The sequence below is a fragment of the Podarcis vaucheri genome, assembly GCF_965113315.1.
Source record: "Podarcis vaucheri genome assembly, chromosome: 12".
NCBI classification, from domain to species: Eukaryota; Metazoa; Chordata; class Lepidosauria; order Squamata; family Lacertidae; genus Podarcis; species Podarcis vaucheri.
In genome coordinates this window covers 57,090,773-57,106,722 of record NC_138750.1, presented here as the reverse complement: position 1 = coordinate 57,106,722, position 15,950 = coordinate 57,090,773, and the positions used below count along the sequence as shown (strand labels likewise).

General features: G+C 45.0%; 1 protein-coding gene across 2 annotated transcripts in view; it reads right to left on the bottom strand.

The window, feature by feature from the left end:
- The window catches only part of GHRHR (growth hormone releasing hormone receptor), a 443,159-nt gene that overhangs the window by 411,982 nt on the left and 15,227 nt on the right, over positions 1-15,950 (bottom strand). For both annotated transcript variants that reach the window (XR_014212223.1, XM_082192539.1), the window contains exons 5-11: positions 14,312-14,409; positions 13,492-13,624; positions 11,047-11,200; positions 9,984-10,044; positions 5,599-5,668; positions 4,618-4,709; positions 2,991-3,120 (exon numbers count right to left, since the gene is read on the bottom strand). Coding sequence is in view for 1 of the 2 variants with exons in the window: in XM_082192539.1 (XP_082048665.1) it covers positions 2,991-3,120; positions 4,618-4,709; positions 5,599-5,668; positions 9,984-10,044; positions 11,047-11,200; positions 13,492-13,624; positions 14,312-14,409 (738 nt within the window). In the remaining variant the exon portion in view is untranslated. The remainder of the gene's footprint in view (positions 1-2,990; positions 3,121-4,617; positions 4,710-5,598; positions 5,669-9,983; positions 10,045-11,046; positions 11,201-13,491; positions 13,625-14,311; positions 14,410-15,950) is intronic.

Sequence of the window (15,950 nt, the reverse complement as noted above, 5' to 3'; positions counted from 1 at the left end):
TAGGGGAAGATGTGGGAGGGGGAAGAGTCCTCAGAAAAGTATAAAAAAGGTCTGTTGAAGTGTCTTGCTCTACAGCCAGAATATTTTCAGGAGCTATCCAGCTGGTTGTCTCTGAGTACAGACCTTATCTCTGTGCACAGATTTTCAATAAACTCTTTTCTCCAAAGAAGATTTTTGCTTTCCTGGTACTTTTTGTTCCCTCCAAGGTTCGGGGATGGTGTGGCTAATGGATCCCTAGGTAAATAAGGCTTCAGCAGGAGCAGGGACCGAGCAATGGGAGCTCACTCTGTCACGGGGATTCGAACCACCGACCTTCTGATCAGCAAGTCCTAGGCTCTGTGGTTTAACCCACAGCGCCACCCACGTCCTTGGGGAGAACCAAATTTGAGGCTCCTCCCCACCGCTCCCAGCCCTCATGTCGCCTTCCCAAAGCCAGGGTAGCGAGGAACTGGGCTTGGAAAAGGAGCTGTGAGGCTCTGGCAGGGTCCTTGAGTCCTCCTGTCTCCTTCCCAAAGCTGGGCAAATAATATATTATTATTATTATTATTATTATTATTATTATTATTATTATTACCCAGCCCATCTTGGCTGGGTTTCCCCTGTCACTCTGAGAGGTTCCCAACAGAATATTAAAAGCACAATAAAATGTCAAACATTGAAAACCTCTCTAAACAGGGCTGCCTTCAGATGTCTTTTAAAAGTCAGATAGTTGTCTATTTCCTTGACACCTGATGAGAGGACGTTCCATGGGGTGGGCGCCACTACCGAGAAGGCCCTCTGCCTGGTTCCCTACAACCTCACTTCTCACACCTTTGTTGCCAGTGGAACATACTCGGAGTTGAGTGTTGATTTCATGCTCTTTATTTCAGCTCATGCTAAACAGTGAGTGAGCGCTTTCCCCCCAAACCCCTGGCTATATATGCATTATTTACACAATGGGTCCTCTGTGATTGGCTGATTCAATTCCCCTCCTGGAGCCTGAATGGACTGTAGGCCAATCCTGCAGGCCAATCAGGTTGCTGATTCACCTCCTCCTGGAGCCGGATTGGGCGGCTTCTGCAGACCAATCAGGTTGCTGCCTTCTAGGATCCTACCTGCCTATTGTTCTAGGATCCAAGCTCAGTACATAATAGCCTGGTTCCCTGTAACCTCACTTCTCTCAGGGAGGGAACCGCCAGAAGGCCCTCAGAGCTGGACCTCAGTGTCCGGGCTGAATGGTGGTGGTGGAGACGCTCCTTCAGGTATACTGGGCCGAGGCCGTTTAGGGCTTTAAAGGTCAGCACCAACACTTTGAATTGTGCTCCGAAGTGTCCTGGGAGCCAATGTAGGTCTTTCAGGACCAGTGTTATATGGTATGCTCTCCTGGTATGCCCCATGGAGGACCTTAAGGTCCTTCTTCTTCTACCAGAAAATATGGCTGGGGCTGATGGCAATCGAAAAGACAAAGGTACCTCAACCCTGATTTAGATGATACCCTGAATTGTGTGAGCAATTCAGTCTGGGAGCAGCAGCAGTGAGCTAACCTGTGATTATAAACCAAGATGAGCCTCCTAAATCTAAGATTAGCAGGCCCTGGCGATATAGGAGCATCGGAAACACCCATGCTGTTACAAGATTTAATCTCTGCAACAAAAACAAAAAATCCTACACTTGCACTATATAAAACTTTACTTAACAGGAAGAAATACGATTTAGAATATGAAAAATAAAGATGGAGTAAAGAGCTAGGAGTACAGATAACAAATGATATATGGGAGACAAGTATAAAATCAATAGAAAAAACCTCTATAGATTTAAGGCTTAGATTTATTCAGCAGAAGATAGTATTTAGAGTCCACTGGACTCCAGCAAGATTATATTAGAAGAAAACAACAAGTGCAGATAATTGCTGGAGATGTGGGAGTAAAAATGCGAACTTAATACATATGTTGATTAACCGCCCGGCGATCAGAGCATTCTGGAGCAAGGTAAGGATATTTATAGCAAAAGTAATAAAAAGAAACTGTTATTTGGGGGAACTGGATTTAATTCTAAATTATATTCCGGAAGCTTGGACGCTCTTGAGGGGCCAAAAAAGGTGGTTGTATATTAGAAGCAAAAAAACTTGTTTTGATGAATTGGAAGAGTCGCAGAAAGATTCCACTGAGCATATGGACTGATAATATGGACAGATTAGCTACGTACAAAAGAATTGCTTGTTGATGCAAAATAAGAATGGATAAATACAAAGAAATTTGGAATGAATATCTAAGTGACAAGGCAGATAACAGTGGGAAATAGAGGGGGGGGAGAATGGTGATAAACAAGGAGTAGGCATAGAGACATCACCTTGCCAACAAAGGTCCGTATAGTTCAAGCTATGGTTTTCCTAGTAGTTATGTATGGAAGTGAGAGCTGGAGCATAAATAAGGCTAATCACCGAAGAATTGATGCTTTTGAATTATGGTGCTGGAGGAGACTCTTGAGAGTCCCATGGGCTGCAAGAAGATCAAACCTCTCCATTCTGAAGGAAATCAGCCCTGAGTGCTCACTGGAAGGACAGGTCCTGAAGCTGAGGCTCCAATACTTTGGCCACCTCATGAGAAGAGAAGACTCCGTGGAAAAGACCCTGATGTTGGGAAAGATGGAGGGCACAAGGAGAAGGGAACGACAGAAGATGAGATGGTTGGACAGTGTTCTTGAAGCTACCAGCATGAGTTTGACCAAACTGCGGGAGGCAGTGGAAGAGAGGAGTGCCTGGAGTGCTCTGGTTTATGGGGTCATGAAAAGTCGGACACCACTAAAGGAATAAACAACAACAAGGCATAGGGATATTACTGTATCTAAATTTGCGCTGTCAATTTGTGTTATTGTTATTATAGTTTTTTCTTGTACGTGTCTTTTTATTTTGGTGTTTGTACTGACTGGAAAAAGTGAATAAATAAATAATAATAAAAACAACTCAAGAGTGGCAAAGCACACTTGTAAAATCCCTTAAGTCCATACTTCACCTGGAATGATCCGATGCAGAGCTCCAGGGAGAGGCGAACCCCCACGTTGGCGTAATCAGGAAGAAAATTGAAGATGATGTAATGCGTCCCAAACAAAGGGATGAGGAGCAGAGTCGACTTACAGAGGCGTCTGGTTCGGGAGGAGAAATTGGGAGAAAAACACAGTCATGACACCCTGGCTTACAGAAAACAGGCACAAGATGGCGCTCCCAGCATCTCAATTGATCTAAAGTGACTGTCAGGGCCCGTTGGAACTGGCAAGGCAGGAAATAAGGGGAGCCGCCAAATAGTGGAATTTGAGCAATGGAAAAGAGAGCAAACGGATCCTAGCTTTGTCCCCACTGCCTATCTGTTGATGGGAGGCAGGACTAATGAAATATACTCAGAGTTGAGAGTGGACTTCATGCTCTTTATTCAGACCAGTCAGACTGCCGCCTTTTGGATCCTATTCAACTCAGTACATAACAGCTAACAAGAAGGTGCAGCCATTGGCACCTCCTGGTTGTAAGTAAAGAGGCAGGTGGGTGTGACGTTAACATATGAGAGTGCTGGAGGTGAAATAGTTAAACAGGTTACCGAATCAGAACCCAGGGGGTGGAGTCAGAGGGACTATAAAACCAGCTCTGGGAGGGGCAAAGGGGGGAGTTCGTTGGGAGTTTGGTTGCAGTGGGAGTGAATTGGGATAGAGTCTGTGGGTAGGTTGAGTTAGTGTAGCAAAATAAGCTGAGTCAGGAACAGTTAGGAGCTAGGAAGACAAGTAAATATCTGAGAGGTTGTTTAGTGAGGGATAGCAGGTAGCGGAAGTTATAGGTCTGTATAGGCACCCCGTGATTGTAATTGACCAATACTGTTTATGAAACCACACGCTTGTTAAACTGCAATAAATAAACAGAAGTTTATGTTAACCCTGAATGGACTCAGTATTGTACCAGGTAGGGCCTGGGTGGTGGCAGTGAGAAATAATGTAGTGGCACAGGGATCAATAGATGATGAAACGTCCGGGGACCCTGTGTGATCGCCACAGTGGGGACTGGCTGAGATTGGTGCACCAGTGCCCCATTCCCTCATACTCTGTGGCCATGAATCCTGCACATTTGCTAAAGGAACTCCCTTCCATCCTAAGCTTTCTACCACTGAGGGAGAGGTCTGGAGCAGGACCACACTACTGGCCGAGAGACGAAAAACATTTGGCTTCTCCTCTCCTCGAACTGTTCATGCTCCAGTTTTATAACTGAGAACTAAGTGCCTGGGTTTGCTTGTTTTTCCTCCTCCCTCCTCCTCCCTTTTTCCCTTTTGTGCTGTGCCTCTTAGATTGCAAGCCTGAGAGCAGACACTGCCTCATTTTGAAATGTACAAGGCACTCCAGGAGTCTTTTTAGCCAAAGAGTAGGGGTTTTTTTTTTAATGCCTGAAATAAATAAAATAGTACATAAACAATCATTCCCAATGTGTCACACCCCCACCCCAGATGTTCTAGAATTAAGGAATGAAAAAGAAACATTCCACTACCTTCACCCCATTCCAAATTCATAGGAACCTCAGATCTTTCTCTAAGCCCTCTGCTCAAAAATATGTTCACAGTATGCAGCCTGCCAGCACTTCATGCTGGCTGGTTCCACTCAATTCACCTGTACTGAGATGAGTTGTTGAAACTGATTTGTCCCGGGTCCAGTTTTTTCAGCAGGATTCTGATGATGTTGATAAAAAGAATGAAGTTGACCTGTCCCAGATGTAGGGAGGAGAGAGGGGAAGAGGGAAGAAGAGAACACAGTTAATGTTAAGACAATATATTTTTTTATTGATTGATGGATTGATTGGCCGCCCTTCACCAGATTTAAAATATATCCTCTGAAATGTTCTGGATGGAGAAATGATATTGACAGCTGAGGGTCTGCTTTGCAGGAATGGGGGAAAATATTCAAATCATATTCTGGAAAACACACTCATTTTCTTTCTTTTCTTTTCGGCTATATTTACAGTGGTACATCTGGATGTGAACGGGATCTGTTCCAGAGCCCTATTCGCATCCTGAAAGGAATGTATGATGCGACTGCACGACTGCACCTGTGCGGGTCGCGTTTCGCCTCTTCCGCGCATGCGTGTGACATCATTTTGAGCATCTGCGCATGTGCGAGTGGCGAAACCCGGAAGTAACATGTTCCGTTACTTCCAGGTCGCCACGGAGCGCAATCTGAAAGCACTCAACCTGAAGCGTATTCATCCCGAGTTATGACTGTATTGATATTTGCCCAAAGATATGCGAAAGTTCATACCCAATACAAGCACACTCTTTTTCTATGGGAGTTAAAAATAAAAGAAAAAAATCTCAGAAAACCCTCTTCTGAGAAGGTTTGGCTTACTCTGCAATAAACCACGACATTAACAACAACAACAACCAAATAACCACTAGAACCACTGGATAAAATTAAGCAGTAGGCAAGATTTAAAAAGGCCTTGATCAGCAGAGACTGGGATGAAGCGTTAGCAGTCTTTGAACTTCTCTCTCTCTCTCCTTAACACACACACACACACACACACACACACACACAGTTATGAAAGCCAGAACTTCCCACCTTTCAAATGTACAAAAAGGCAAATAGTACACATACCCCAACAGAAAATATAATGGGTCCTTTGATTAGCCACCAGTAAGGAGAACCTTGGTTTGCATCCCAGCAACTGGAAAGAACATGCAATGGTTAATGCAAATGAACGTGTGATCTTTTCTGAATATTGTATGACTGAATTATTTATCCTTCCTCTTGTGTCTCCCTCTCCATTGGTATTGGTGGAGTGGAGGGTGGTCTGTTCTTAACAGGGCCGGCCCTACTATTTTACAGAGACAACTGCCTCAGGGGACAGAGGAGGCAGCAGTCAAATGTGGGAAGACAGTGCTTGTATGTGCAACACAGCCGACTTGTGGCACCCTCTAATCAAGGCGGTCTTAAATTTGCTTTGTCTCATTTTTGCATCACTTTACAATCTCTTTTGTTTAAAAAGTCCTCCTCCAAAATTTGCCAGCATTTTACTGTGTATTTTTACACAATGCTTTGCCCAAATCAGGGATGTCCCTGGAAAACAGGGACACTTGGAGGGTCTGAGATGAGAAATGCCATAAGGGTCTTCCGGTGTGGTGTAGTGGTTAGGAGCGGTAGACTCGTAATCTGGTGAACTGGGTTCGCTTCTCTGCTCCTGCACATGCAGCTGCTGGGTGACTTTGGGCTAGACACACTTCTCTAAAGTCTCTCAGCCTCACAGAGTGTTTGTTGTGGGGGAGGAAGGGAAAGGAGAATGTTAGCCGCTTTGAGACTCCTTCGGGTAGTGATAAAGCGGGATATCAATTCCAAACTTCCAATTCGGCAGGAAATTGAAGCAACTAAATGCACAAATTGTCATCTCATCTGTCCTCCCAGTTGAACGACGTGGCCCAGGGAGAGAGGGGGAAATAGTGGAAGTGAACAGCTGGCTTCGCAAATGGTGTAAACAGGAACGGTTTGGATTCTTAGATCACGGACTGCAGTTTCTTGAAGATGGACTTCTGGCACGTGATGGGCTGCACCTCACAACGGTTGGGAGAAATGTTTTTGCCAAAAATCTCAGAAACCTCATCAGGAGGGCTTTAAACTGACTAATGTGGGGGAGGGAGACAGTGCTCCTGAAGGTAGGAGTCTATCAATTAATGAAGATGATCATCCAAATGTCATAGACCAAATGGAGCAAACAGCACGTGGACCTAGTGGTGGGAGGAAAAAATCCTTAAATAAGAGACACGGGGGAATGATTAATGGACTTCAATGTCTGTACACTAATGCACAAAGCATGGGAAATAAACAAGATGAGCTTGAGCTCTTAGTACAGCAAACTAAATATGACATAATAGGCATCACTGAAACCTGGTGGGATAAGTCCCACGATTGGAATGTAATAATGGGGGGATACAATCTATTTCAGAGAAACAGACCAGACAAGAAAGGAGGAGGAGTGGTGTTATATGTCAAGGATGTGTATACCTGTGAAGAGATCCAAGATTTAGATCCTCAAAGCCAAAGTGAGAGCATTTGGGTCAAAATTAAGGGAGAGAAGAATAACAGAGACCTCATTGTGGGAGTTTACTATAGATCCCCAAGCCAAACGGAGGACATAGATGATGCCTTCCTGGAACAGATGGCCAAGCATGCAAAAGGAAGGGAGATAGTAGTAATGGGGGGACTTCAATTACCCGGATATTTGTTGGACGTCAAACTCAGCCAAGAGCATAAGGTCAAACAGATTCCTCACTGGCCTTGCAGACAACTTCATTGTCCAGAAAGTGGGAGAAGCAACAAGAGGAACAGCCATTTTAGATCTGGTCCTAACCAATGTTGATGACCTGGTTAGTGGGGTAGAAGTGGAAGGATCATTAGGCGCGAGTGATCATGCTCTTCTGAAGTTTACTATACAGCGGAAAGGCAGCCAAGCATACTAGGACTCAATTTCTTGACTTTAAGAAAGCCGACTTCATAAAACTTAGGGAAGTGCTGGGTGAGATCCCATGGACAACAATACTAAAAGGAAAGGGAGTTCATGATGGCTGGGAGTTTGTTAAGAGGGAGATAGTAAAAGCACAACGTCAGGCAATACCAATGAGACGGAAACATGGAAGGTGCCTAAAGAAGCCAGGGTGGCTATCTAAAGAACTTTTAACTGAATTAAGATTAAAAAAGGATGTGTACAAAAAATGGAAAAGGGGGGAAACCACCAAAGAGGAATTCAAACAAATAGCCAGCACATGTAGACACAAAGTCAGAAAAGCTAAAGCACAGAATGAACTCAGGCTTGCTAGAGAGGTTAAAAGCAACAAAAAAGGCTTTTATGGGTATGTTCGTAGCAAAAGGAAGAACAAAGAAACAGTGGGGTCACTCAGAGGAGAAGATGGTGAAATGCAAACAGGGGACACAGAAAGGGCTGAACTCCTCAATGCCTTCTTTGCCTCAGTCTTCTCCGATAAAGAAAACAATGCCCGACCTGAAGAATTTGGAGCAAATGATTCAGCAAAGGAAACACAGCCCAGAATAACTAAGGAGATAGTACAAGAATATTTGGCTAGTTTAGATGTATTCAAGTCTCCAGGGCCAGATGAACTGCATCCAAGAGTATTAAAAGAACTGGCAGATGTGATCTCAGAACCACTGGCAGTCATCTTTGAGAATTCCTGGAGAACAGGCGAAGTCCCGGCAGACTGGAGGAGGGCAAATGTTGTCCCTATTTTCAAAAAGGGGAAAAGAGAGGACCCAAATAATTACCGCCCAGTCAGTCTGACATCAATACCAGGGAAGATTCTGGAGCAGATCATTAAGCAAACAGTCTGTGAGCACCTAGAAAGGAATACTGTGATCACCAATAGTCAGCATGGATTTCTGAAAAATAAGTCATGTCAGACTAACCTGATCTCGTTTTTTGACAGAATTACAAGCCTGGTAGATGAAGGGAACGCAGTGAATGTAGCCTACCTTGATTTCAGCAAGGCATTTGACAAGGTGCCCCATGATATTCTTGTAAAGAAGCTGGTAAAATGCGGTCTTGACTATGCTACCACTCAGTGGATTTGTAACTGGCTGACTGACCGAACCCAAAGGGTGCTCATCAATGGTTCCTCTTCATCCTGGAGAAGAGTGACTAGTGGGGTGCCACAGGGTTCTGTCTTGGGCCCGGTCTTATTCAACATCTTTATCAATGACTTGGATGATGGACTCAAGGGCATCCTGATCAAATTTGCAGATGACACCAAACTGGGAGGGGTGGCTAACACCCCAGAGGACAGGATCACACTTCAAAACGACCTTGACAGATTAGAGAACTGGGCCAAAACAAACAAGATGAATTTTAACAGGGAGAAATGTAAAGTATTGCACTTGGGCAAAAAAAATGAGAGGCACAAATACAAGATGGGGGACACCTGGCTTGAGAACAGTACATGTGAAAAGGATCTAGGAGTCTTGGTTGACCACAAACTTGACATGAGCCAACAGTGTGACACGGCAGCTAAAAAAGCCAATGCAATTCTGGGCTGCATCAATAGGAGTATAGCATCTAGATCAAGGGAAGTAATAATGCCACTGTATTCTGCTCTGGTCAGACCACACCTGGAGTACTGTGTCCAGTTCTGGGCACCACAATTCAAGAAGGACACTGACAAACTGGAACGTGTCCAGAGGAGGGCAACCAAAATGGTCAAAGGCCTGGAAACGATGCCTTATGAGGAACGGCTAAGGGAACTGGGCATGTTTAGCCTGGAGAAGAGGAGGTTAAGGGGTGATATGATAGCCATGTTCAAATATATAAAAGGATGTCACATAGAGGAGGGAGAAAGGTTGTTTTCTGCTGCTCCAGAGAAGCGGACACAGAGCAATGGATCCAAACTACAAGAAAGAAGATTCCACCTAAACATTAGGAAGAACTTCCTGACAGTAAGAGCTGTTCGACAGTGGAATTTGCTGCCAAGGAGTGTGGTGGAGTCTCCTACTTTGGAGGTCTTTAAGCAGAGGCTTGACAACCATATGTCAGGAGTGCTCTGATGGTGTTTCCTGCTTGGCAGGGGGTTGGACTCGATGGCCCTTGTGGTCTCTTCCAACTCTATGATTCTATGATTCTATGAAACTCTTCTTCTTCTTCTTTACCTGAGCAATAATGATCTTCCAGGCATTTATTATTATTATTATTTTTGTGTGTGTTAAGCACCAGCCCAACACTAATCTGACCACTTTAAGCCTGCACAATTTGTGATACACACACATTACAATCCAAACACAGGCCAACAGCCACCTCTTGCCATGTTTGCAATAGCAGGTTGACCACCAAAAAGGAGATGAACACCTCCAGGGTGAGTAACCATGCATGGCTCATAGATCCATAGCTTGGTGGGCCGGTATTTCTGGAAGCCTGGATTACTTTCTTGTCTCCTGTGCCCCCCCCCCCATACTCATTTTTCTGAATCTGAACATAGGACATGACTCACGAAATGTCTTCCAAATGCACCTTGACTAATATCCACAGTATGGTAAAAACCGTTGGAACACCTGTAGGATCGAAAACAGAGGACATGGTGATTTTTATGGATGCAATCAACCCGCATCATTTTCCAAAACTGACACCTACTTGTTAAGGTGACAGATCCTTGATCTGTGTCTCTAGAGCAGGTGTGATGAACCTTTGGCTCTCCAAATGTTGCTGTACTACAACTCCCATCATTCCTGGCCATGCTTGTTGGGGGCTGATGGGAGTTGTAGTCCAGCAGCATCCAGACAGCGGCGGTGCATATGCCCACGCTGTCCAGGGCAGCCATGCTCCCGAGGGGGACTGTGGCGGGGAGGGTGCCCTCCCAGGCACGGGATAGCCGCTCTGGTGCCCGGTGTTGGGATTCCATCCCACCCTTTGCTGCAGACATGGGATTGTTCCATGTCACATGTCTGTTTACATTCCAGCACAGATGGCTGGCGTGAGTGGAACTTCCGCTCCGTATGGCTTTTGTTTTCTGTCTCTCTCCGAGAAGACGGCAAGGAGAGATGCCATGTTTTCTTTGTCCTGATTTATGTGTAATAAATGCATAGTTTAGTATGTGTCTACAGCCTCAAGCCTCTTCTGTTGTGCATTTTACACGCTGAGTAAAGTGTGTTCAAATCTGCAAGCTTGAGTCACTGATGCACTATGGAGCAGAGGTTGATGGATCTCCGCAGCGGCAAGGCTGAGGGGAGACACTCCAGCTGGGGCCAAGCCAGTTGGCCTTTTTGACCCCAGATTCTGACATTGAGGTTATGGGCCCAGATATGAGGCTTTACACCAGAGTAGGACTGCTGTTGGCTGCTGCAGCATTCCGGGGATTTACGAGGTAATGTGCAGCGTGCACAGGATCAGAGTTCAAGGGCAAATTCCAGCCAGGCAAAAGCACTTGGGGGTGAAGCAGAGTTAGTGAGGGGAGTGGCCTGGATAAACATCTAGGGGCCAGACTTGGGGTGGCTTGGAGAGCAGCATTTGGCTTGCCAGCCTGAAGTCCACCACTACTGCAAGTCCTCCTCACTTACCCCAGCCAAACAGCATGAGCCACCAGTAATATTTTCGTCCATGGGGAAAGGAGGACAGCAGCAGGCAGTTGAGGTAGAGAGCTTCCACCAGCAGCCACATGAAGTTAGCCATTGTGAAATATTGACAGAAAACCACCGAGATCTTGCATTCGGTCTAAAGAACACAGAAAGTGAAACTTCAACGAGCACCTTCATTTGTAGGGCATTGCTTTGGTTTTTTTGGTTGTGTGTGTGTGTGTTATTATTATTATTACTATTATTTCTTAAATTTGCATACTGCCCTTCATAAAAGATCTCATGGCAGTTCACAGCATAGAAATACAAAACAGAAACACAAAAGACATAATATGAACAAGAACAAAACAAACTCAGAACCCTTCTATAGGTGCCCTGACGGCACAAACTATAGGCTCCCATATTGCACAAACTACCCCTGAGTTTCAAGGGAGCTTCAGAAGGAAATTATGGAGAGGGTAGAAACATTCATTTGTTGTGGACTACAACTCCCATAATCCATGGCCATTGTCCGTGCTTGCTGGGGCTGATGGCAGTTGGAGTACAACGTTTGGACACAGGTTCCTCAGCCCAATTCTAACAGCATCCATGTGTAGTATTTGTAGATTTGGGGCATATCAGTTTTCAAATTCTCTACATTTTGCAGCAATTTGTGAATTTTATTTTTAAAAGATTTGTCAGCCTAACCTTACTGTATGCTTGTGAAACACGGGCCACTTATAAATGCCATCTCCAACTCCTTAAAAGATTCCATCAATGATGTCTCCAGAAATTTTTACACATCACTTGGGAAGACAGGCAGACTAATGCCAGTGTACTGGAAGAGGCAAATATCACCCGTGTTGAAACAATGATTCTTCAACATCAACTTCGTTGGACTGGTCATGCTTTGTGGATGCCTGGTTATCATCTTCCAAAGCAACAACTCTATTCTGAACTTAAAAATGGAAAGCGTAATGCTGGTGGTCAACAAAAGAGGTTTAGAGACTGTCTCAAGGCAAATCTTTAAAAATGTAGAATAAACACTGACAACTAGGAAACACTTGCCTGTGAACGCTCCAATTGGCGAACAGCCTTTACCAAAGGTGTCACACGTTTTGAAGACACTTGAACTCAGGACACAAGGGAGAAACGTGCTAAGAGGGAGGCATGCTTGGCAAACCCTCACCATGATCAACTCCCACCTGGAAACCAATGTCCCCACTGTGGAAGGACGTGTGGATCCAGAACTGGCCTCCACAGTCACTTACGGACTCCTTGTTAAGACTATATTCATGGAAGACAATCTTAATTGGCTATGAGGAATCGAAGAAGAAGAAGAAGAAGAAGAAGAAGAAGAAGAAGAAGAAGAAGAATGCAATTTTCTTTCACCAATGTACACGTTTCCACAAGCAGTTTCCCCTAATATAATGCATTTTGTATGTTATTTTTACTAATAAGTTCCCTTTTTATGTTTGCTTCCTCCCAGTGCTCTTTTTCTAGATAAAGAAGTGCCAGAACTCACTATGAACGCCTCCCTTGTTCTCTTAGAACGGCAATGGTGCCCAACCTGAGAGGTGCTGGAACAGAGTTCTGGTGAGTTCCAGCTGAAAAAAAGCCTTACTTTTCCCTGATATGTGCATTTTTGTAAACCTCGTTTGCAGTTGGAGGCAAGAAAGCTTCCAAATTTCCTGGAAACCAAAAGAGGTGAGGGCTGTTTTTGAGTTTCCACAGGCATCTGGTGAGAACAGGATGCTGGACTAGATAGGCAAACTGGCCTGATCCATGTTTGGAGAACTACACCACAAAATTCAGATAAGTGTGAATTTTGAAAAGTAGCTGTGTTTCGGTTTGCATTTTATCATCATTATCGTTATTGTTAAATTTATACTCCAACCTTTTCCCTCAAGTTAGTTTACAGATTAAAAAATGAAAACAGCTAAAAACAAAATGTTTTGGAAAATTCTGATTTGATAGATTCAGCATTAAATGAGTGTTGAGTTGCTCTTTTCCTCCCATCCCTCTCAGGGACTTGTTATACCCAGAGAAGTGGTAGTGAGTCAGGGACATTCAGACTCAGCAACCAATTCATGAAATTGAGCTGCTGTGTTCCTAAGGCCTGACACCCAGCCAAGGCTGTGAAGATTGTATTCTTGTTAATAAAAAGTTAACTCCGACTTTGAATGGTGTGATTTACTGCTGGCTCACTTTGTGACAGACTCTGTCTCCAGCTGAAAGCAGAATGCCAGATTGCATGAAGCTTTGTTCTGCTAGAACCAGGCAGTTGGTGTGTCCCCCCCTCCCTTTAGGTTCTTCAGAAGGTTCCCAGGCTATAGTTTGTGCTTTAGGAGAAGGAGCAAGCAGAGGAAAGCAGCCCTGGTACCCTTGTGGCCATGACACACACAGAAGAAAACCAGAGATGCAAGCAAGTCACACTTTTTTACACCTTACCGTGGAAAAGCTACAATAATCAACATCTTCTGTTTTGAAAAGAACCTCATCCTTGACGAAGACGGCAATGGTCTTCAAGATGAAGGTGAAAAAGAGATGGACATGGATGTAGTTTCTGGGGCAACGGAGCCTCCTGCAGGAGCAGAACATGGAACCATAAGAGGCTGAGAGCAGAAGCTAAGAGACCGTCAGTGTCAACCCTATGCTTGTCTACCTAGTAAACTTAAGTAGTAGTAACAGTAATCATCATCGTCGTCATCATTTTATTATTTGCACCCTGCCCATTTGGCAGGGTTGCCCCAGACATTCTGGGCAGCTTCCAACGCATATAAAAACACCAAACATTAAAAAATTCCTGACACAGGGCTGCCTTCAGATGTCTTCTAAAAGGTGTGTAGCTCCTTGACATCTGATGGGAGGGCGTTCCACAGGGCGGGCACCACCACCAAATAGGCCCTCTGCCTGGTTCCCTCTAACTTCACTTCTCGCAGTGAGGGAACCACCAGAAGGCCCTCGGAGCTGGACCTCAGTGTCCAAGTTGAATGATGGGGGTGGAGATGCTCCTTTAGGTATACTGGGCTGAGACCATTGAAGGTTTTAAAGGTCAGCACCAACACTTTGCTCGGAAACATACTGGGAGCCAATGTAGATCCTTTAAGTGTTACATGGTTCTGACAGCCACTCGCTGTCACCAGTCTAGCTGATGTAATAAAAGATAGCTCAATGTTCAGGCAGAAATGAAATCCCTTGGAGGAAGGGATTCTCCTAAAGTCATATACCTCTAGTGAGCACCCTACCTGTCAGGTTCCCATGAACATACCTGAATGCGATGAGGACCATGATGGCCATAGCAAGGGAGGTGGTGGAGATGCTGTAGCCCACAGTGTAGATGGTTTTGATGGTTGTCAGGTAGGCGTGCTGAAATGGAAGGAGAACAAGGGCATCGACAGGATGAATCTTATTATAGAAAAGTATTGGATAGCCGTTCCCAGACGAACCCCAAATATTGAACCATTTGAAAGATGCCGTAGTAGAGGAGGATTTGGCGGTAACGTTGAACTATCTCCTGCAAAATAAAAATGGCTAAATCATGTGTGTGTGTGGGGGGGGAGAGCCACCAGCAGCAGCCCCAGTCTCAGAATGGTTTGAAAGAATATGGGATATTGTAAAGTCGATTGAATACATGTCCTACAATAGAGCAACAAATGTACAAACAAAGAGATTCTTGCAAAGAGGGGCACCATCGGTTATGATCTGGGAGGATAAATGCCCTGTGGTCTGTTATGCAGTGGTCTGAGAACCTCACTGGCCTGGCTGCATTTGAACGTCAGTTTCATGTGGATTTCTGTTTGGACATCTGGAGGCTGTAAGTTGACTTATATGTTTGACTTAAGGTATATGTATTGGTAGGGAGCGGGTGGCCCTGTGGTTTAAACCACTGAGCCTCTTGGGTTTGCTAATTGGAAGGTCGGCGGTTCGAATCCCTGTGACGGGCTGAGCTCCCGTTGCTCTGTCCCAGCTCCTGCCACCCTAGCAGTTCAAAAGCATAGCAAGTAGATAAATAGATACTGCTGTGGTGGGAAGGTAAACGACATTTCCGTGTGCTCTGGTTTCCATCACGGTGTCCCGTTGTGCCAGAAGCGGTTTAGTCATGTGTCAGGGAGAGGCAAACGGGAAAAGATGAAAGGACAGAAACCAGCAGTTATAGAGAGCCTAAAGAGATTATCAGCAGCTTGTCGTCTGACAGTCAGTCTGACGTAGAGGGGGAGGAAGATGAGCCTGGGACAAGTCATGCTATACACAGAGGAAGTAAGGGGAGGAGTTTTTGCAGACTTGCATGCTGGGTGAGGAAAAGGAGGAAGTAACATTAGAGGGAGCAACTGACGCACAAGGGGAAGGAGGTTAATGGAAACGCTGGAGATGTACGTTTGAACTTTGTCAAATAAATCAATTGTTTGGAACTGGCTGGGAGCCCGGAGTCTTATCTATGGCCAGCTGGACAGCACTAAGCCTCTGACACCATGCTGGCCACATGACCTGGAAAGGTGTCTGTGGACAAACACCAGCTCCCTCGGCCTGAAAAGCGAGATGAGCGCCACACCCCACAGTTGCCTTTGACTAGACTTAATCGCCCAGGGGTCCTTTACCTTTACTTACAAGTATTGGTGGCTTCTGTGCCCACTGATGGTGGGGTTTTATTATTTCTTATTTGTTTAATGCATTTCTATTCAACTCTTAAGCCAGGAAGGTTCCCACAGTGACTACATACATCCAATTAAAGCAGGAGTGTCCCTGCTCACAGGCTTACAATCAGAAGAAATATGACACACTGGTCTCCCAGGGTAAGAGGCTGGGAGGAGAAAGGAAAAATACCAGGTGAGAGGTGGGAGGAGCTACTATCTTCTGCAGGTGGTTGTAAGGGCTAAGAATTACTTTTAAGAGAGGACTCCATCTTGCAC